The following is a 22,485-nucleotide window of genomic DNA, read 5'->3' as shown; positions in this document are numbered from 1 at the left end:
AATACTAAACACTGAACTCACGATAGAAGTTAGCTCAGAGGACTGCAAAAGAGAATCAGAAAGAGCACACACGAGGCTTCAGCTATATTTTATTGTTTTCTCTTAATAAAGCTTTGAAGAAAAGGAAGATTAAAGTTTGACAAAGTTAGTGGAAGGACTATGGGTGAGTGTTAAATTATTGCTTATATTTGCCTGCTTCATAGTTTTTAAAAGTGAAAAACCTATTTCATAAATTTTAAAAAACTCAACCTCTGTTTTGGGCTAAGATGAAATAACACTGATCAGTCATAACTTTCTCCCATGAACAAATAGAGAAGATTAAAGAAAATGCATAAATAAGAGTTTCCAGACACTGGACAACAGGCGCTACAGGACTGTGCTCTCTGAGGGGAGGAAATCAAGAAAAATCCCAAAAGCTGCCCCAGGTTTCCACCTGGAACATTCTGGACAACAGAAGAGGAAGGAGAGTCCAAAGCAGAGCACTGAATTGGGAGGACAGAGTTCAGAGCCAGAGAGGGGAAGCAGCTGGAAGGTGTGGGCAGAGTCCTGGGGAGGAGGGAGCTAGGCAGGAAAGGACATGCAAGGACAGAGAGAAACTATGAGGCTGGACAAAGGAAAACCAGGGAACTGCAATCTGGACAACTCCTACGGCTTACACAGAGGTAAGAGGCATTGAGTTCTGCAAAACTGGAGTAGAGAGATTCGTTTTGATCACCTGGTGCAGTCAGCAAAGACTCCAGAAAGGTCACACCCATTACTGACTAAATCATGCCCAGAATAAAGGCTACTGACATCTGGCCAAAAAAAGTTAAAACTAAGCCTCAAAGTGTAAAACTGATTTTCAGGTGACTTTACTGCCCAACACAGCAAAGCTCCTTTCTTTGAAGGAAGACAACAAAATCTAACATTCAACCAGGTAAGATCATAACATCTAATCAAAAATTGTCAGTCATGAGAAAAGAAACAGGAAAACATGACTTATAAGCAGGATAACAGTCATTTAATAGAAAAATAATTAGTATAATGGAATTAACAGAAGAGTATATTAACACAGCTATTATAAATATGCTGAATATGTTCAAAGATTTGAAAGAAAATATGAATATCAGTTCAGTTCAGTTGCTCAGTCGTGTCCAACTCTTTGCGACCCCATGGACCACAGCACACCAGGCCTCCCTGTCCATCACCAACTCCCGGAGTTTACCCAAACTCATGTCCATTGAGTCAGTGATGCCATCCAACCACCTCATCCTCTGTCCTCTTCTTATCCTGCACTCATTCTTTCCCAGCATCAGGGTTTTTTCCAGTGAATCAGCTCTTTGCATCAGGTGGCCAGAGTATTGGAGTTTCAGCTTCAACATCAGTCCTTCCAATGAACACTCAGGACTGATCTCCTTTAGGAAGGACTGGTTGGATCTCTTTGCAGTCCAAAGGACTCTCAAGAGTCTTCTCCAACACCACAGTTCAAAAGCATCAATTCTTCAGTGCTCAGCTTTCTTTATAGTCCAACTCTCACCTCCACACATGACTACTGGAAAAATCATAGCCTGGACTAGATGGACCTTTGCTGGCAAAGTAATGTCTCTGCTTTTTATGAATACGAATATGGTAAGAGCCAAAATAGAAGGTATTTTTAAAAAGAAACAAATAGAGCTTCCAGACATGAAAAATACAAGATTTTAAATTCACAGGATGGCATAATAGCTGATCAGATACTACAGAATCAAAAAACAAGGGAACTTACAGACAGAGCCCAAGCACAGAGAATAAAAAGAATCAAAAATTTTCAAGACAAAGAGCCTCATGACCAAGAACACAGTTGCTGAATTAAGCAATGTAACCTACACACATACAGAGTGGCAGAAGAGAAAAACAGGATGTGAGAGAAAACACATTTGCAGAAGTTATTCAAACATGATGAAACTATAAATCTAGAGATCCAAAAAGCTCACTGAACACCCAAGCAAGACAAACACAAACCACACTACACAAAGGCACATCATAATCAAATTGCTGAAAACCTGAAATGAGGTGACAAAAAAAAAACCAAACCCAAACTACTTGCTTACCTTCCATAAAACACAATTCATCAGAACTACACCCTTCAAGACACTTAGGCTTATTACCTTCAGATAGGACATACTGTCGCATTGTTAAAGGTAAGATGGTAGAGTTAATACATAAACAACAGATTTTATTTTCTCTGTAAGACAAACTTAGTTCTATTTGAAGAGACCCAAAAAAAGCCAATGAACTACAGCGGAAGTGAGCTCAACTGACCGCTCTTTCTATAATATATCTACCAGGAAACCATTAATAAACAGCTTAACTTACTTCTGCTTCTTTCAAGCCAATGTGTGCTATCGCTTGAGTCCTAAACTCAGTCATGTCTGACTCTGCAACCCCATGGATTATAGTCCACCAGGCTCCACTGTCCATGGGGATTCTCCAGGCAAGAATACTGGAGTGGGAAGCCATTCCCTTCTCCAGGGGATCTTTCCAACCCAGGGATTGAACCCAGGTCTCCCACATTACAGGTAGATTCTTTACCATCTGAGACACCAGGAAGGTCCAATGTGTAAACAGTAATTAAAAAAAAAAAAAAAAGGACAAGTATAGTAACGTCAAAGATTTGAATGGATCTCCTACTACTTCTCCTTGTAAAATGCTTGAAGAGCCTTAGACTGGATTATTACGGAAAACTAATTTGGCAAACTAAAAAATATGAATAATCATTTTTAAAGTTCTCTTAAAGGATCATTTGCTATAATTGTTGCTAATTAAATGCAACAGAGACGGTCACAGTCACTATTCAATATTACAATTTGGTATTTTTAATGAAATAGAAAGGGACGTTTTAGAGGTTGAATAACTTTTGCATGTTTTTCCTAAACTGGTGTGTTCAGTATTCTATATATAATATCTTAAGTATTGAAAAGATTAAAAATTAGCTAAAGTAATACAAAGGTTTATGAATGAACAAACAGGGACATTACATATTTAATTCAGAAATTTTAAGTTTTTATTTAAAAAGTAGAATTAGTGATGTTTTACATGTATAACTATGTACAAAACACACCTCCTCTATAAAACTCAGTACACTTACAAATACTACTATAAGGCTTATAGTCTAAGGGTCCAAATTCAAATGAAAGTTGGAAATTTAAATCTTTACCTAATATCTTCTGAGAGCAAAGAACAATCATTAGCTTCATAACTGTACACAATGGATCCAGTGAATTCTAAGAAGGGCAGGTGATCTTCCAAAACACTCTTCTGAACAGATGCCTTGAGTTAAACAAAATTCCAAAAAGGCACAAATAAAAGTCACATTAAGTAATAAATGTTCATTGAAATAATAAAATTCACTGAAATATGGCAAATTATAGCTCTAAGTTTTATCAACTAAAGCTTCATAGACTAATGAGTCATATGGACAATTTAACAAAGATGAAGCTATCTACTGTAAAATTATTTTTCTAACAAATTTACTTGCAAACTTCTACCCTATTTTCATAAAAGCATTTATTTTGTTAATGCTTTTCTGCCATTAGATTAGTATTCTAGATGCAATAATGTTGCCTTAAAATGCTGAAGACTGGTTGGTTGGTGAAGCTTAAATCTATCAGGGCTTAAAATTCACTTGACCATAAAAAAATTCACAAAAATAAATACTGTCTAAATTACAGTCTGAAATGGAACAAACTGGCAAGGCCAGCCATGTGAACTAGATAAAAAGAGAAAACAGAATAAGAATTCTTATACTGTAAATCCAATTAAAATTTAATCCCACTCATCCATTCAATGACTAGATTCTGGTTCATTCACAACAACTCTAAAAGTAAATAATGGCTTGAAGTTTATAAGTGTGAGAATGAACTCAGTTTACAGTCAAATATACATTAAATTTTCCATCTGAAAGAATTACTGATGAACTGCATACCTTTTTTTCTTTTACTGTATAGCTCTTCTGCATAGACATCCATTCAGGAAGTTTCCGCTGCTGTCCTCTTTCCAATGTTTGTTCACTCATCTTTAAAAGGTCCTAGTTGCAAAACCCAAAGAACAATTATTCTGTGAATAAACTCAGTCTTTGTAAGAAAATCCAGACAGACCAATCAACATGACTGAGGAGCCAAACACACACATTTAAAGTAAGTTATGGCATCTGGACCCAAATACAGGATGTAAGAGCCAGAATCGCAAAAGAACAACATGCTAGCTCGACAAGCCATTCATTTAGTATTTCTTCTTTAAAAAAAAAAATGAGGCAGTTTAATAGAGTTCTAAATTCTAAGCTTCTAGCAGTTTCAAAATTCTATTATTCTCTGACTTTGAGCACTTCAAAAAATAATCTTTATCTCATTCACAATGAGAATCTCTGGGTATATAAATTTCTATACATTTCTGATAACTTGAATTTTCTTATCATATTTCCTAAGATCTAAGTAAACTCACAAAACTGTTAAATTGTTCACAAATCTACCTGAAAAGACAGAAAAGCTTTTCTATATTAAGGGTTTTTATTACACTCTTGACCTGTCAAGTGAACTAGTCTCTCTAGTTTCGTTGGGAGTATTTTTTAAAAAATCTGTTATGAGCTTTGAGGGCTCTCCTCAACGTAAACTGCACTTCAAGAATGGTTACAGAAATACAAAGACTAGAAACACTATGACATACTCTGTTAAAGGTAAAACAGAGCCATCTCCTCATGTCACTTTACACAATAAACTGAAGTGGCCTTAAGTTCTTAATAAAGCTCTTCAAACCCCAACCTTACTTCCTGACATCTCAAATTTCTAGTAAATGCACAGCAGATTTTAATATATACCTGAAGATTCTTATGATGAAAGATGATATTAACATAAAATAATCAAAGCAACTATTTATGATTATGGGTTAACCTGTCATCCCTACTGATATTATAAATGCTGAAATTAAACAGCATCCAGCAAGTATCCATTAAGTTCTCATTTTCCCAAGCATAAACCCCCAAAACTGATAACACTAATAATGTATGAAAGAAAAATTTTAAAGATTACTTTGGCAAACAAATCTGTCATACAGAACAAACTCACTCTTATACCTTGAGAAGGAAACAGTTAACAGTAGTAGAAGATAACTCACTCACTCTACTGAGGAAGTGGGAATGAAAGACCTCAATCACTCAGCCACCAGGGCTCACCTATCAGTGGTATCTACTAGCCAAAAAATACCAAAGAGCATCTATCTAGAAAATGTTGTTAGCCAGCTATAACTAACCTATCTAGATTGCTTCTCACAAATAAGCTTAGAATGATGGATTGATTAATTCATGTCTGGAAAATGGGAGGTAGTCAGCAAGCTGTACAATTAAGATAATATAAAACAGAAGAGTTCCAAAATGAAGACAACTTCCTTTGTGCAATTTTTTTTTAACTGCTCAAAACTATTCTGCTAATCCAAAACCATAACATGTACTAATGCAGAAGAAAAGGACATTTTTGGAATCTGTGTGTGAGAGTTTGGGGATCCTCCAAAAAACAAAAAGAAAATAATATTCCATCTCCACTTCATGCTTGCCTGTACTCTTTGAGTCATTAGCGAAGTCTGGCATTGGGGAAGATCTATGATTCAGTCAATCAACTAACAACTCGAATGTTAGCACTACCACCTGTATTATATGTCGTAAGATAAAATATATGCTGGATGAAACACCAGCTGGAATCAAGACTGACGGGAGAAATATCAATAACCTCAGATATGCAGATGACGCCACTCTTAAAGCAGAGAGTGAAGAAGAAATAAAGAGCCTCCTGATGAAAGTGAAAGAGGAGAGTGAAAAAGTTGGCTTAAAACTAAGATCAAAAAACTAAGATCATGGCATCCAGTCTAATCACTTCACGGCAAATAGATGCTAAAACGACGGAAACAGTGACAGACTACTTTTTGGAGCTCCAAAATCACTGCAGATGGTGACTGCAGCCATGAAATGAAAAGAGGCTTGTTCCTTGAAAGAAAAGTTATGACCAACCTAGACAGCATATTAAAAACCTGAGACATTACTTTGCCATCAAAAGTCCGTCGAGTCAAAGCTACAGTTTTTCCAGTGGTCATGTATGGGTGTGAGAGTTGGTCTATAAAGAAAGCTTAGCACCGAAGAATTGATGCTTTTGAACTGTGGTGTTGGAGAAGACTCTTGAGAGTCCCTTGGACTGCAAGAAGCTCCAACCAGTCAATCCTAAAGGAAATCAGTCCTAACCACTCATTGGAAGGACTGATGCTGAAGCTGAAACTCCAATACTCTGGCTACCTGTTGCGAAGGACTGACTCACTGGAAAAGACCCCGATGCTGGGAAAGATTGAAGGTGGCAGAAGGGGACAACAGAGGATGAGATGGTTGGATGGCATCACAGACTCAATAGGCATGAATTTGAGTAAACTCCGGGAGTTGGTGATGGACAGGGAGGCCTGGAGTGCTGCAGTCCACGGGGTCACAAAGGGTCGGACACAACTGAGTGACCGAGGTGAACTGGCAGACTGACACACTGCAAGGCAATTTATAAATGTTAATGGTTATTAATAAGCTTATATTTATTTCAAATCCTAAAAGATGATGCGGTGAAAGTGCTGCACTCAATATGCCAGCAAATTTGGAAAACTCAGCAGTGGCCACAGGACTGGAAAAGTTCAGTTTACATTCCAACCCCAAAGAAAGGCAATGCCAAAGAATGTTCAAGCTACTGCACAATTGCACTCATCTCACATGCTAGTAAAATAATGCTCAAAATTCTTCAAGTGAAGCTTCAACAGTATGTGAACCGAGAACTTCAAGATGTTCCAGCTGGATTTAGAAAAGGTAGAGGAACCAGAAATCAAATTGCCAACATGCATTGTATCACTGAAAAAGAAAAAGAGTTCCAGAAAAACATCTACTTCTGCTTTATTGACTACGTCAAACCCTTTGACTGTGTGGATCACAACAAACTGGAAAATTCTTCAAGAGATGGGAATACCAGCCCACCTTACCTGCCTCCTGAGAAATCTGTATGCAAGTGTAGAAGCAACAGAACCAGACACAGAACAGAATGGTTCCAAATTGGGAAAGGAGCACATGAACACTGTATATTGTCACCCTGCTTATTTAACTTATATGCAGAGTACATCATGCGAAATGCCAGGCTGGATCAAGCACAAGATGGAATCAAGATTGCAGGGAGAAATATTAATAATCTCAAATACGCAGATGACACCACCCTCATGGCAGAAAGCGAAGAAGAACTAAAGAGCCTCTTGATAAAAATGAAAGGAGTGTGAAAAGGCTGGCTTAAAACCCAATATTCAAAAAACTAAGCCATGGCATCTGGTCTCATCACTTCATGGCAAATAAAGGGGGAAACAATGGAAACAGTGACAGACTTTATTTGTGGGGGGAGGACTCCAAAATCACTGCAGATGGTGACTGCAGCCATGAAGTTAAAAGACACTTGCTCCTTGGAAGAAATGTTATGACCAACCTAGACAGCATATTAAAAACCAGAGACATTACTTTGCCATCAAAAGTCCGTCGAGTCAAAGCTACAGTTTTTCCAGTGGTCATGTATGGAGGTGAGAGTTGGACTATAAAGAAAGCTCAGCACTGAAGAATTGATGCTTTTGAACTGTGGTGTTGGAGAAGACTCTTGAGAGTCCCTTGGACTGCAAGGAGATCCAACCAGTCAATCCTAAAGGAAATCAGTCCTAAATACTCATTGGAAGGACTGATGCTGAAGCTGAAACTCCAATACTTTGGCCACCGGATGCAAAGAGCTGACTCATCGGAAAAGACCCTGATGCTGGGAAAGATTGAAGGTGGGAGAAGGGGATGACAGAGGATGAGATAGTTGGATGGCATCACTGACTCAATGGACATGAGTTTGAGTAGGCTCCAGGAGTTGGTGATGGACAGGGAAGCCTGGCATGCTGCAGTCCATGGGGTCACAAAGAGTCGGACACAACTGAGCGATTGAACTGAACTGATCTGCCACAAATCCAAAGCCCTTAACAGGAAAGTCGAAAGCTAATCCCAAAGTATGTGTATATACACACAACACACATAGGAAAAGAGTCTACTCTTAATCTTACAAACATTTTTATTAAACGGGAAAACAAGTTTTGCTATATACAGAGAAGATCATTTGCAAAACTGCCAGAAAACTGTTTTCTGCAAATAATAAACAACTCTATTAAAACAGCTATAAAATCTTGTAATTCTGTAAGTAATTATTCATACTGCCAGAACAGAAATAAACCTCAGTAACTCTTCCCTATAGCCAGCTATATGACTGAAATCATTTTAATTTAAAATGTCTAATCTTTAGATGTACATACTCTTTTTTGCACAGAAAATTCTGTCTAGATGCCTCCAGGTTAAGAATTTGAAAATAAACATGTTTACAAACCTAACATTTTTATCAAACTTATTCATACTTATATCTTGGGCCAGATAAAAAGCACACAGAAAAGGAAAGTTGGAGAATAATTCACAGTAGAGAAATTCTTCTGCATACATGCGGCTTTTAATCATTGATCAGATAAAGCTTATTCTTGGAAAGGATCTAAGTCATTGAATAATAGAATTTTTAAACTATATATTGAGCTGTTACCTTGTTGAGTATGAACAATGTTCACACATCTTTTTCCAAAATCAAATCTTATCCTTTCTTATTTGAGCCATTAAAGGATCGCAAGTCCCTCTTTAAAATCAATAATGTATTTTGATTTGCTTTGGTTTGGATTTTTCTAGAATAATCTCACCTATCTATCCACCACTATCTACCACTTTTCACCTTTATCACTTTTTTAAAGGTTGGCTTTAAACAACATACACCTGGGATTTTTGTTGTGGTTTACTTTTCTGGTTTTGGTTTTTAACAGCACCAACTTGAACATGCTGTCTTTCAATAAGAGATTCATCTCATTCACAGTTAGTATAAGAACTTGTGCTTTCCCTTTCATTTTTGATTAATATTTATCTTCCTCTCTTCGGTTTCCTCTTACTCTTCATCCATTTTTCCCAACTGGGTGAAGTTACCATTCATACTCTTTTTTACCATTGTCAGTGTTAAAACTTCACTTTTTACACATCCTACTATTACTCCACTCTCTGGGCAAAATAATAAAACTATATCCCTGCCCCATCAAGACCTGACATTTACACTGTCTCTCCATCCAGTAAGGGAAAACTCTTAGAATGTTTTGACTTCCCCACCCTTAACCACTGTCTTTTGCTGATACAGTTTTGGCTACTACAGCCTGTTGGCTTTCTAGTACTACTTTTCTATTTCAAGAATCCTTACTGTTTTCTGAACATTTTTGTTACAAATTTCATCATCCATTTTAATGTTTGAACTGAACTGAAGTTGCTCAGTCAGGTCCAACTCTTTGCAACCCTGTGGACTGTAGCGCACCAGGCTCCTCCATCCATGAGATTCTGCAAGCAAGAATACTGGGGTGGGTTGTCATTTCCTTTTCCAGGGGATCTTCCCGATCCAGGGATCGAACCCAGGTCTCCCGCATTGCAGGCAGACACTTTAACCTCTGAGCCACCAGGATATGTAAGTGTTTATATTGCTTACTATGGTTTCCTTTTCAATTCATCCTGCCCTATCCTGGATCTCTGTTCTGAATTCAATTGTTTGCTCAGAGGTTCTTTTCAATTGCTTTCCTCAGGTAGAATATGTAGGGGATAAGCGCTGATCCCTTGCAAATATAAAAACCTATTTTTTCAGACAGATAAGAGAATGATGTGTTGACGGAGCATCTAACAGTCTCTCAGCAGTTTGTAGATGTTCTCTTACAGTTTTCTGCCATTTAACATCACAAGTAAGAAGTCCATTGCTTTTCTGCTGCTTTCTTCAATTATGAGTAACATTTTTCCCATCTGGGAGCCTTAGATACTTTACAGGATTTTTATATTTTAAAGCGCTCCACTCTATTCTTCCTGGGATCAGAGAGTCCGTGGAAAGGATTCCAAGTCTTAAGAAAATTTGCCTCTTGTTATAGGATGAACATATTCAAAAGCAGAGACATTACTTTGCCGACTAAGGTCTGTCTAGTCAAGGCTATGGTTTTTCCTGTGGTCATGTATGGATGTGAGAGTTGGACAGTGAAGAAGGCTGAGCGCCGAAGAATTGATGCTTTTGAACTGTGGTGTTGGAGAAGACTCTTCAGAGTCCCTTGGACTGCAAGGAGATCCAACCAGTCCATTCTGAAGGAGATCAGCCCTGGGATTTCTTTGGAAGGAATGATGCTAAAGCTGAACTCCAGTACTTTGGCCACCTCATGCGAAGAGTTGACTTATTGTAAAAGACTCTGATGCTGGGAGGGATTGGGGGCAGGAGGAGAAGGGGACAACAGAGGATGAGATGGCTGGATGGCATCACTGACTCGATGGACGTGAGTCTGAGTGAACTCCGGGAGTTGGTGATGGACAGGGAGGCCTGGCGTGCTGCGATTCATGGGGTCGCAAAGAGTCGGACATGACTTGTATGTATGACTGAACTATATGCCTCTCCAGTATAAGACAGGTTGGGGTCCTAATCTCCAAGTACCTCAGAATGCCACTTTGTTTGGAAACAGGGTCATTACAGAGGTAACCAAATTTAAATAAAGTTATTAGAGCCGTCCTTAATCCAAAATGAGTGATGTCTTTATAAAAAAGGGCAAATCTGGACACAGAGACAAGACATGCATACATAGAAGACGATGTGAAAAAACACATTGTGTAGGGAAAAAGTCATCTACAAGCCACAAAGGCAGGCCAGAAGCAAACCTTTCCCTCACAGCCCTCAGGGAGAAAAAAAAAAAAAAACTCTGCCAACAACGTGATTTTGAACTTCTAGCTTCCAAAACTGCAGAATATTAAATTTCTGTTGTCTTCCAGTTTGTGGTACTTAATCACGGCAGCTATAACAAACTAATACACTCCTATTACTGGTTTAGTTATTAATTGCTATAACCTATTCTTTTTTTCCTTCTATACCACTTACTCACATTCCAGTGAAAATGTGCCTGAATTTCTTCTGTTAATGTCTATTTTTTTCTACCTGATGATGACGTCCTTAACTTTGTTCAGTGTTACAAGACATCTATTCTACTTGATCTCCAAGATGCTAATTTCCTTCTCAATATTCTCCCTTTCATTTCAAAGTCCTTTGACAATTTGCATTACTGAACTTTTACAATGTTAAGATTTGGACTAGTAATTTCAGAAAGTTCCTTTGCACTCTAGTTGAGTCTCCCCAAATGTGCTTGTAATTTCTTTCTTTAGTAAAAGTTATGATTTAATTATTTCAAAGACCTGTTTCAACAGGAGTTTCCTATTCTGGACGTTCCTCATGCTGAATTCCTTGGGTAAAATGTTATTTTACTTTACCCATGTAACTCTATTTACCATCAGCAGTCTCAGCTCTTAGGGTCCATCAGAAAGCTGCAAAATGAGCACCAAGAGACTATATGAAGTCTTCTTAATATAGTCTGGATACCTTGGTTCACAGGTATCCAGAGCTGTAATCTCAAGCTCTAGCTCACCAGCACATAGAACCCACCAGTGCAACTCCTCTAAGTCCTGTAAGACGGGAAATATCAAGTAGGCTTCCTAAGTCCAATTGGTTCTTCAGTACATTCAATACCAATTTAATTTTCAGCCACATTGGTTTTACCACAGTAATTCTAACGAGTACTTTATTTAGGAAACAATGTTTTAATTCCTCTCCTAACCTCCAATATTCCTTTTACACCATTTCCAGTTCTTTCTATTGAATCCACTGAATACATTTTTACAAGGACTAAGTTATTTTTTGTGTGAAAAATCTTTTTTTATCAAGGGTCAACTATTCAGCTAAGTGATTTGATATCTGTTGATTTTACTCAAATACATGATGACTCTCAGTTGTCCGATTCATTTATAAATGAAGTTCTACATCAGAAGTGGACAACATTTTCAAGTTCATGGCACATTCAGAAAATGAAACTTTTCATGGCATGCTGGGAATGGGATCTGGGAATGTGAATATACTGTGAAACTTCTACCTTCTTTATAAAATTAAAATTTTCAAACTTTTAAAATAACAAACTTGAAATTATTTAGAAGAAATAACTGCTGTATATTAGGTTTTATGTTTAGCATGGTTACACAAAATTCTTGATTTAGATCTTTAAACAACATATTCTTAATACTCTGTAGAGCAACCATCACAAACAAACTTTGTTAGCACCAATGGCAGCAGCAAATGACAAAAGGGGAAGCTTTGCTCTGACATACTGAAATCTTTTTCACTGTTAACCAGCACTCCAACAATTCGATCTCCTTAAACTGAACTTCAAGCCTGGTGGAAGTCTTTAATGCTTCTCCTGTTTCTCTACTGAGAAATATGTTAATTTCTTCCGATGATGTTAAATCAGCTTCAAATACAAATGAATGTTTCTATATCAAGAATTTCAATGCTAAAGTTCTATCAGGCACACACTGGCTTTTCTCTAATAATATTAATCCTTCTTTAGGATTCAAATAACACCAATTAAACAATCACTTCTAAAAGTTATTTTAACTTCACTCCGCCAAACCTTAATTTCTACTCTGAATCCATAAATTTTGTCAGTACACATTAATATATTTTCCACATGATCACTATAGTGATGATTAAGTTAATTCAAGTGCTCAAAATGTCAGTTAAGGATACCATTTTTTGAAGCCAGTAATCAGACTTCAAAAAATCTGCAAAGTAAGAGTCATTCACACAGAATAATCTGAAATTTTTCCCTTTAGCTTATAAATCTTCCTTTGGACTGTCAACCTATTTCAGTAATGAAACAGCTAATCAGATTTCTTCACCTAAAGCTGAAAGGATGGCATTGTAGCCACTTGGATTTCAGTAGATTCACCGTTCTTATGACATCATTTAATGCAGAATTCAGAACTACAGGTAAATTTTAATATACAAGAGATTCTCTGTGAATAAAACAACACATAACTAGGAATATCAGGTTTTTTACGTTGAACTTAACATAAAGCCTTTCTATGTTCCTATTGTTACCAGCCCCACATTTCCAGTTTCTATAATTTCTCATATGTTTCAAAATATTCATTTTTCACTTCATTTTTCATCTCCAGTTGGTTCTGGAACTTCTGTGCCAAGCAAATAATGTCCTTCCAGGCATTTTTCAAAGATTCTATAAAGCCTGCTGAGGACCACTGCCAGTATTTACGAATTCATAACTGCAATGAACACTTTTTTCATTAATCTTCTTCTAATGTTGTCTTCAGCATAAACCTTCAACATTTCTTCTAAAAGATAACTGACAAATGGCAACTTTTCTACTTCCTTTGCCTCACTGGTCCCAAACATAGTATTACATATAGGCAGGAGGGAAAAAAGCAGATTTAGCAAACTAGTGAGGTAATCTGGGCTCTATTAACTGTTCAATCCTGTAACTAGCTTCTTGAGTTCAATCTGATTATTTCTTTTATCAGTCTCTTAAATTTGTTCTTATTTTTTGCTCATAGACACTTTCAAACGTTCAGATCTTTTGTTTAGTAAAATATATGTTTTATGAAAAGGTACCAGAATATTCTGCCTGACACCCCTACTCCATTTGATTTAGACTGAAAAGTGAAGAATTCTGCGAATACCAAATCCAATTCTGAGATAATCCTTTACTACTTAGTTATTGATTAATAAATATTTACTATTATGTTCAACTCATAAACTGGATGACATTCCAGCTTTAATCAGTCTTACACATCAAAACTGGGAAAGTAAGTAACTAAGGAAATTAAATCTATTTGCATAAAAAGTACTTAAAATACTACAGGTCTTTAATTCCTCAGGAAAAGTTTTCTGTTGTTTAGCCTGTCTGTATTCTTATGAACATTTCTAAACAAGTCCTATCCAAAAAAACAATTTTTTTTAATTAAGGAGATTAAACAAAAACTAAGTGTACTGAAATACTTATTTTCATTTATTTTAATAATTAAAAAATTTTAAAGTAAACAAAAAATACTTCAGGGTAATCAAATATATTTTTAAATGAGTTTCTGAAGATACAAAGACATATTTTATTGAATCAATTGAGTTGCATATGTTCAATCAATTAATAATAGTAATAATAACTAATGCTCTTTTCTATGTTTCCAGTAAAACTATGAGAATTAGGAAAGAAAATTCAAAGAACACATATAACTTTCCCAATGAGTAAATAACATACACATACCCAATTAAAGTGATTAACAGATAGGAAATTATTTAACAGTTAAGACAGAAGGATACAGCCACAACACAGCCCTTTTCAACCAAGTTTACTGTGCATAACTATACACGTTATAGATCTCAAGTAGTTTACAAAACGATCTACATAAAGAATGCTCAAACATAATTGAACCTATTGCAAATCTTTGAATGTTTGCCTTATAAAAAGCTTTTATGTTTGAAAATTATAAAAAATATGCAACCATCAAAATCGTGCATTACCCATAACCCATATCATTATGCTGCAGCACAAACTGGAAGGCACTAACCTTGCTTCAGCTAACTCTTGCCAATGGTCAGTATGGTCCCAGTTTTGCCAGACCTTCCAATTTTCCAAAAGAAATGGATGTGCTACTCAATCTCCCATTTGATACCAATTTCCAAGACCCAGTTTCCTGTAGGCCTCTTAATTCTAACCTCGGCTGTAGACAAATCAATACCAGAGCTGGTGTGAGTATCTCTCGAAATGTTAAGAGTCAGTATCCCTTTATGAAACATTCTTTGAGTGAAATATTTGGGTACATTTTTGGAGGTACACTATAGAATGAGTAGTTGAGAAGCAGTAGGAATATGCCAAAACAGGAGAGAGGGTTGTAGTCTGGGACACGTACTTAATCAGGGTAGAGTAGGAGGGAAGTTATCCGAAAACTGGAGCAAGTCTCCTTTTCTCCCCATTTCTGAGTCTTGGCCAACTCACACTGGCCTGGTGCATTACTTCACCCTATGGATTCCACAATGACTCGAGCAGCACCCACAGAGCCCATCATTTACCTTCTCATCTGTAAAACTGGGACTGAAAACAATGAACCCAGAGGGGGCAAGAGCTCAGTTCTTCCAGTCCATTAACTATCAGCATCAATCAAATGCTTCAATAGTCAAATCATTAAAAGGACTAGTTTGATGGTCTAGTGTGAAAATGAATGTCTAAATAGAGCCTAGGGTAAATGAAAGATAAGCCATCTTCATGAAGGCAGGCCAAGGAAATTTCTTCACACAATACTATGATTTCTGCTCAGAATACTTCTCTACTTCTCACACCATTTTACCTATAGTTACATTTTTAAAAATTAATCTTACAAAAATAACCAGCATTCTCCAGAAAGATTTATATACAAGTACAGTCATCCTTGTTATACATAATATAAAACCAAAGCAGCTTAAATGATTCAGCAATTCGCTCTGGTTATCAATGTCCAAATTTTGGTTAGACACTTTGAGTGAGACATGACAGAGAGACTAACAATAATAAATTATATATATATATATATATAGACACACAGATACATATAGAGACACACTGTTGTTTTAGTCGTGTCCAACTCTTTTGCAACCCCAAGGACTGTAGCCTGCCAGGCTCCTCTGTCTATGGAGTTTCCCAGGCAAGAATACAGAAGTTGGTTGCCATTTCCTTCTCCAGGGAATCTTGCCGATCCCGGGAATGAACCTGCGTCTCCTGCATTGGCAGGCACATTCTTTACCACTGAGCCATCTGGGAAGTCCCCATAGAGACACATATACACACATATTTCTACACAAGCATGCACAATCTATAATTACCAGAGAGGATATAACTTATAAGGCATCTTTCTGTATTGTTTTTGAGAATTCTTTTCTACTTTTCAGTGCACTAATAAGAATAGGAAGGGGCAAAGGAAAAAGAACCATGGAATCCATGAAAAAGCCCTCATTAAATTCCCTAATTAAAGAGGCTTTCATTAATCTATTGAATCTTAATTTCCCTCCAAATAACCCAGGCAAACAAACTACAGATGTAAATAAAACCACCATTAGCATTTCCTTCAGCTACAGTAAATCACAGCAATTTTAATTTTTTCTTTTGAGAGACCTATTTCTTTATAGGTATCTACTAAATATTCATAACTGTCAAACACTATGTAATATATAATTTATATTTTTAAAGTGTAAGTTAAAATTTGTGTTAATAAAGACAATTGAAATAAAGTATAAATAAAACTAAATAAATACAATAAAATGTCATTAAAATGCTAGCAACAGGGGAAAAAGAATAATGCTGTGTCATTGTGAGAAGCCGCACTGCCCATAAACCAGGAACATGACTTGACCTGAACTGAGTCCATGGCACAGCGAAGTGCTTTATAACTGAATTTCACTATCCAACTGAATAATTCATTATTTTTAATGAATTTCCTCTGTTCTGTAAGTAGCTATAGCCAGTCAGCTAAAATCAGCCACTATAAACTGGGAAACTGCAGAGAAAGTTTTCAGGTAAGTCAATTTAAAACTTTCTTAGGCTGCCTATTTTTTCTTTTTATTTTTCCCTGTCACTTCATATGGGCTGAGATGAAATTTTATAAGACTCATTATCAAAAGGACATTGACGGTTGGCTATCCAGCATCCATTCCACCCTGCACCTTTTGCACAGTGCTGTAAATTTAATTCAGATAATGACCAGTTATTCGCAAAGCCAATGTGCTTCAAGGAAGCTGCCCCCAACTGCCAGCTCCCATGGAAAATCCAACTGATCTAAAATAAATCCCATTCCCCTAGTTACAATGATTCAGAAACTCAGGCCTGAACCCAAGGCATTCTCCTAGCTTTGAGTTAAGAATAAAAACTGCAACCTAAGAGAGACCAATGAGATACAAGAGATGTTTATGGGGCTTCTGAGAATAATATTTTTTTTTTCTTATATGAAAGTACCACAAGAGATGTCTTGTTTGAGAATGGGAAGCCTGGGCCTTCAACAGCCAATTTGCCACGGTGATGGAAATTAGCGGGAGGATACAGCCAACACACAGGAGATGGAAAAGATGAGAAATGAAGCTACAGTCAATGCACTAAACTAGTCTTCAAGTCAGTCCTCCCCTAGCCTTCAAGGTTCATTTTAAAATAAGCTTCCTGATTTGTTAAGCCTGTTTGAATCACGTTTTCTGTGCTTGGGTTGTAACTAACACACAAACATAATTGAAAATAAGAGTATGTGGCCAATTCTTTTCTTTAAACCCGTATCTTAAATAAAAATAAATTATAAGGACAAAAATACCAGCCCCAGACAAACACACATATATATTAGCCACACAAAGTATACAGTACCAAAAGTTTCAAAATTTCATAAACAGAGCTTCATATCTTCTTTAAATCAAAATAAGAGTTAAAATAACATTAAAAAGCAATTAAGAGAAAATTAGAACTTAAATAAATGGGGGTGATATTGAACTTTAGGATGCACAGCTCTGCATTGGGCTGAAATGCAGGATTTTCAGATAGAAAGAAAAATGCAGTATTTTACAATAAGACCAATTTAAGTGTGGAAGGAAGAACAAAAGGTAAAAATAAAGACAGAGTAAAAAAGAAATTGGAAAATTAATATAAAATTCTGAAAGCAACCATAAGTTTATCCAATGCCAAGAACTTCAGATTAACTTCTTCACACAGGGAAAGTTTATATAAAATGAGTAAAAGGAAAAACGAGCAATTCTGTGATGGTACAGAAGGCAAAAGTTATCTTCTAGTCCAGTGATCTTTCCCCTGCACTCCGGTGCCCTCACTTCAAAAATGAATAGCTAAAGCAGAACATGTGCCCACAGGTGATGTCTCACGCTACAGATCAAAATAAGAAGACGCAACAAACCTTTGATATTTTTCCTAATGGCTTCTACTATTCCTACAAAACACTAGGGAGATCCCACACCTCTACCTTCTTGGCCTCAGAGAGACGTAAAAAGTGGGTGAATCTCTGCCCTGCCCCAAAAAGCTAGCCTATCAGACTAAAGGTGGAAGATCATAAAATTCAGACAAGACACTGGAGTTTGAAAGAAGCAAAGGCTTGAAGGGAAGGAAGGGAAGGTCACTGGTTCCACTTATCGGGAGATAATGTGAAATTATTCTAATCACTTATTTCCCAGTGAAGAAATTATTCCAAAACCATCCTCTTTTTTAATCCTCCCATATATAAAACATTTATCAAAAAAGAAAGCAAATCACCTTTAGAAGAAGCTGACTGCTCTGCAGGTGAAGGAGGATACAGGGTAAACCTATATGATCCCTAAGAGAAGTAGTGCAGAAGAATGATGGTGTTGATGATAATGCTGATGATGATCATTTTAAGGCGAGAGGCAGGGGTAAGCGCCTGACTGCTATTACTAACCAGTTTTCACAAGAGGTAAGCTTAACTCCTATCAAAGGGCTAAAGTCTCTGAAATACTTGTCCCCCAGTACCACTTTGAGGTAATTTGATTTTATAAAACTTTATCAATTTGATTAAAAGACTGAAATACTCCGGAGATGACCAGATTCAAGATAGGTATATACAAATGAAGGGACTTATCTATATATGAGCAAGAATCAATTAAAAAGTATAATTTATATCTAAACTCAATAACAGCAAAAATGACAATCTGCCAAGTAATAAACTTAAAGTAAACTACCTAAGACCCATTTTAAAGACAACTAGGCAAGCTTAGTAAAACATCAAAAAAGGTCTAGAGAAGACATACCGAGTTCCTGGACAGTTAAGACTCAAAACTTTAATTAAATCAATACATTCCAGAAGCAACAGCAAGAAAAGGTGTCAGCAGGATTTTTCATCAAACCACACAAGCTTATATTAAAGTTCACTAAGAGAAGAAAATAGTCAAGAGCGTTCAAAAAAATGTGTTTTTTTTGAGAAAATAAGACCAATAAAGAAAAATTCACTCTATTAAACATAAAAAAAAAGTTTGAGAACTCCTAAAGTGAAGTCGCTCAGTCGTCTCCAACTCTTTGAGACCCTGTGGACTGTAGCCCATCAGGCTCCTCCATCCATGGGATTTTCCAGGCAAGAATACTGGAGTGGGTTGCCATTTCCTTCTCCAGGGGATCTTCCCAACCCAGGGATCGAACCTGGGTCTCCCACATTGCAGGCAGACTCTTTCCAGTCTGAGCCACCAGGGAAAGGGAAAGTCACTCAGTCCTGTCCAGTTCTTTGTGACCCCATGGGCTGTATAGTCCATGGAATTCTCCAGGCCAGAATACTGTGTGGGGAGCCTTTCCCTTCTCCAGGGGACCTTCTCAACCCAGGTATCAAATCCAGGTCTCCCACATTGCAGGCGGATTCTTTACCAGCTGAGCCACAAAGGAAGCCCCAGGGAATTCCTCTATTAAACATAAGCAGTACACAAAAACAGAAATTAAAATAGTGTGGACTTGGTATAAAAATAGATATAAATCAATGGAACAAAATATATCATGTTCAGAAACAGAGCCATGTAAATATAGAAACTTGACATAAGATAAAGGAGGCATTTCTTATCTTTGACCACCTGCACAGAAAAACCCTGGTTCCAGCCACATTACCTCTTACTTCCGTCACCTCCACTGTCTTCTCAAAACAGAAGTCAGAGTGATTCTGTTAAAAAATGTTTCAATTTAAAGAATTATATACCATAACCAAGTGAGATTTATCCCAGGAATGTACAGATGGCTCAATATAAGAGAATCAATCAATGTAATATGTAACTTTTACAGAATGAAGGAAATACACCTGACCATCTCAACTGACATGGGCATTTGACAAAATCAAATACTCTTTCATGATATAAAGTCAGAAAACTAGGGAGAGAAGGGGATTTCCTCCACACAATAAATGGCACTTATGAGAAACACAGTTAACATCATACTCAACGGTAAAAGACTGAAGATCTTTTCCCCTAAAACCAAGATCAAGACAAAGATACTCCTTCCACCAATGCTATTGAACAGAGTACTGAAATTTCTAGCCCCAGAGAAATTAGATATAAATAAGAAATAAAAGGCAATAAATTGGAAAGAAGTAAAACTCTATTCACAGATGACATGACTGTGTCTATAAAAAAAAAAATCCCAAAGAAACCTACTAAATCTAATCAGCAAATTCAGCAAAGATACAGGGTACATGATCAAGACACAAAAATCAGCTGAGTTTCTAGACAACAGCAATGAGCAATCTAAGAGGAAACTTAAAAAGCAATCTTGTTTACAACAGCATCTAAAAAAATAAAATACCCAGGAGGTGAAATGAAAAACATGTACATCAAAACCTACAAAACATTGCTGCCAATTAAAGAAGACATTTCATTCACAAAGAAGACAAGTTCCACCACAACAAATGGAATGCCACCTGTGTTCATGGAAAGAAAGACTTTCTATCTACAGATTCAACACAATCTCTATCAAAATTCCAAAGGCCTTTTTTTGCAGAAATGGAAAAGGTAATCCTCAAATTCATATGGAATTGAGAGTTCCCTGGTAGCAGTGATTAGGACTCATCTCTTTAACTGCTGTGGCCCAGACTGAATCCCTGGTCAGGGAACTAAAATCTCGCAAGTCACCAAGCAGAGCTAAAAAAAAAAAAAAAAAAATTCATAGGTAAAATGGTTCTGCCACTATAGAAAACAGTTCCTCAAAAAGCTAAACACATAATTATCATATGATCCAGGAAGTCCACTCCTACGTACAGACCCAAAAGAAACAGGAACTGGACACAGGGACTCAGGTAGATCCTTGTAAGCCAATGTTCAGCGCACCATTATTCACAATAACCGAAAGGGGGGAAAACCCAACTGTCTGTCAACAGATGAATGGATAAACAAAATATAGTATGTACACACAATGGAAACACATTCAGCCATAAAAGAAATTAAGTTCTAATACATGGTACGACGTGGATGAACCTTGAGAACATTATGACAAGTGAAATAAGTCAGATGCAAAAAAACAAATATGATTCCACTTGTATATACTATCTAGAATAAGCAAATTCATAGAGAGTGAGCATATGAGAGGTTACCTGGGGCTGGACAGAAGGGCAATGGAAAGTTGTTGCTTAATTAACCAGTTATAGAGTTCTGCTCGTCAAATACACCAAGCAGGCTCCCTCAGGGCCTTTGCACTTTCGTTTACCTCAGAGAGCCACAAAACTAGCTCTCTCACTTCCTTCAGCTCTTTACTCAAAAATTACCCAGGTGGCAAAGAGGATGAAGAATCCTCCTGCAATGCAGGAGACCCGGGTTTGATCCCTGGGTCAGGAAGATCCCTTGGAGAAGGGAATGGCTACCCACTCCAGTATTCTTGCCTGGAGAATCCCATGGACAGAGGGGCCTGGCAGGCCACAGTCCGTGGGGTCACAAAGAGTCGGACACGACTGTGCAACTAACACTAACAAAGAGTGAAGTAAGTCAGAAAGAGAAAAACAAATATCATATATTAACGCATATATGTGGAATCTAGAAAAACGGCATTCAGTTCAGTTCAGTCGCTCAGTTGTGTGCGACTTTGTGACCCCATGAATGGCAGCACACCAGGCCTCCCTGTCCATCACCAACTCCCGGAGTTCACTCAAACTCAAGTCCATCGAGTCCGTGATGCCATCCAGCCATCTCATCCTGTTGGCCCCTTCTCCTCCTGCCCCCAATTCTTCCCAGCATCAGAGTCTTTTCCAGTGAGTCAACTCTTCGCGTGAGGTGGCCAAAGTATTGGAGTTTCAGCTTTAGCATCAGGACTGATCTCCTTTAGAATGGACTGGTTGAATCTCCTTGCAGTCCAAGGGACTCTCAAGAGTCTTCTCCAACACCACAGTTCAAAAGCATCAATTCTTCAGCGCTCAGCCTTCACAGTCCAACTCTCACAGTCCAACTACTGGAAAAACCATAGCCTTGACTAGATAGACCTTTGTTGGCAAAGTAATATCTCTGCTTTTGAATATGCTGTCTAGCTTGGTCATAACTTTCCTTCCAAGGAGTAAGCGTCTTTTAATTTCATGGCTGCAGTCACCATCTGCAGTGCCCCAAAAAATAAAGTCTGACACTGTTTCCACTGTTTCCCCATCTATTTACCATGAAGTGATGGGACCAGATGCCATGATCTTCGTTTTCTGAATGTTGAGCTTTAAGCCAATTTTTTCACCCTCCTCTTTCACTTTCATCAAGAGGCTTTTTAGTTCCTCTTCAAACGGCATAGATGATCTTATTTGCAAAACAGAAACAGAAACATAATGCGGAGAACAGGCGTATGGACACTAAGGTGGGGAGAATGGGGGGATTAACTGCCAGACTGGGATTAACACAAATATACTACTGATACTATGTATAAAATAGATAACAAATGAGAACCTACCATACAGCAGGAAGAACTCTACTCAGTACCCTGTGGTGACCTAAATGGGAAGGAAGTCCAAAAAGAGAGGATATATGTATACATGTAGCCGATTCACTTTGCTGT

At 37.3% G+C, this 22,485-nt stretch overlaps 1 protein-coding gene across 1 annotated transcript in view; it reads right to left on the bottom strand.

Moving 5' to 3' along the window:
• WRN (WRN RecQ like helicase) overlaps window positions 1-22,485 on the bottom strand; it is a 113,466-nt gene that overhangs the window by 90,184 nt on the left and 797 nt on the right. Inside the window, exons 2-3 of the mRNA XM_052661475.1 lie at window positions 3,944-4,045; window positions 3,176-3,288 (exon numbers count right to left, since the gene is read on the bottom strand). Coding sequence (XP_052517435.1) covers window positions 3,176-3,288; window positions 3,944-4,033 — 203 coding nt within the window. The 5' untranslated portion in view covers window positions 4,034-4,045. The remainder of the gene's footprint in view (window positions 1-3,175; window positions 3,289-3,943; window positions 4,046-22,485) is intronic.

This window comes from Budorcas taxicolor, chromosome 24 (assembly GCF_023091745.1).
Source record: "Budorcas taxicolor isolate Tak-1 chromosome 24, Takin1.1, whole genome shotgun sequence".
Taxonomy (NCBI): domain Eukaryota; kingdom Metazoa; phylum Chordata; class Mammalia; order Artiodactyla; family Bovidae; genus Budorcas; species Budorcas taxicolor.
This window is presented reverse-complemented; position numbering and strand designations above follow the sequence as displayed.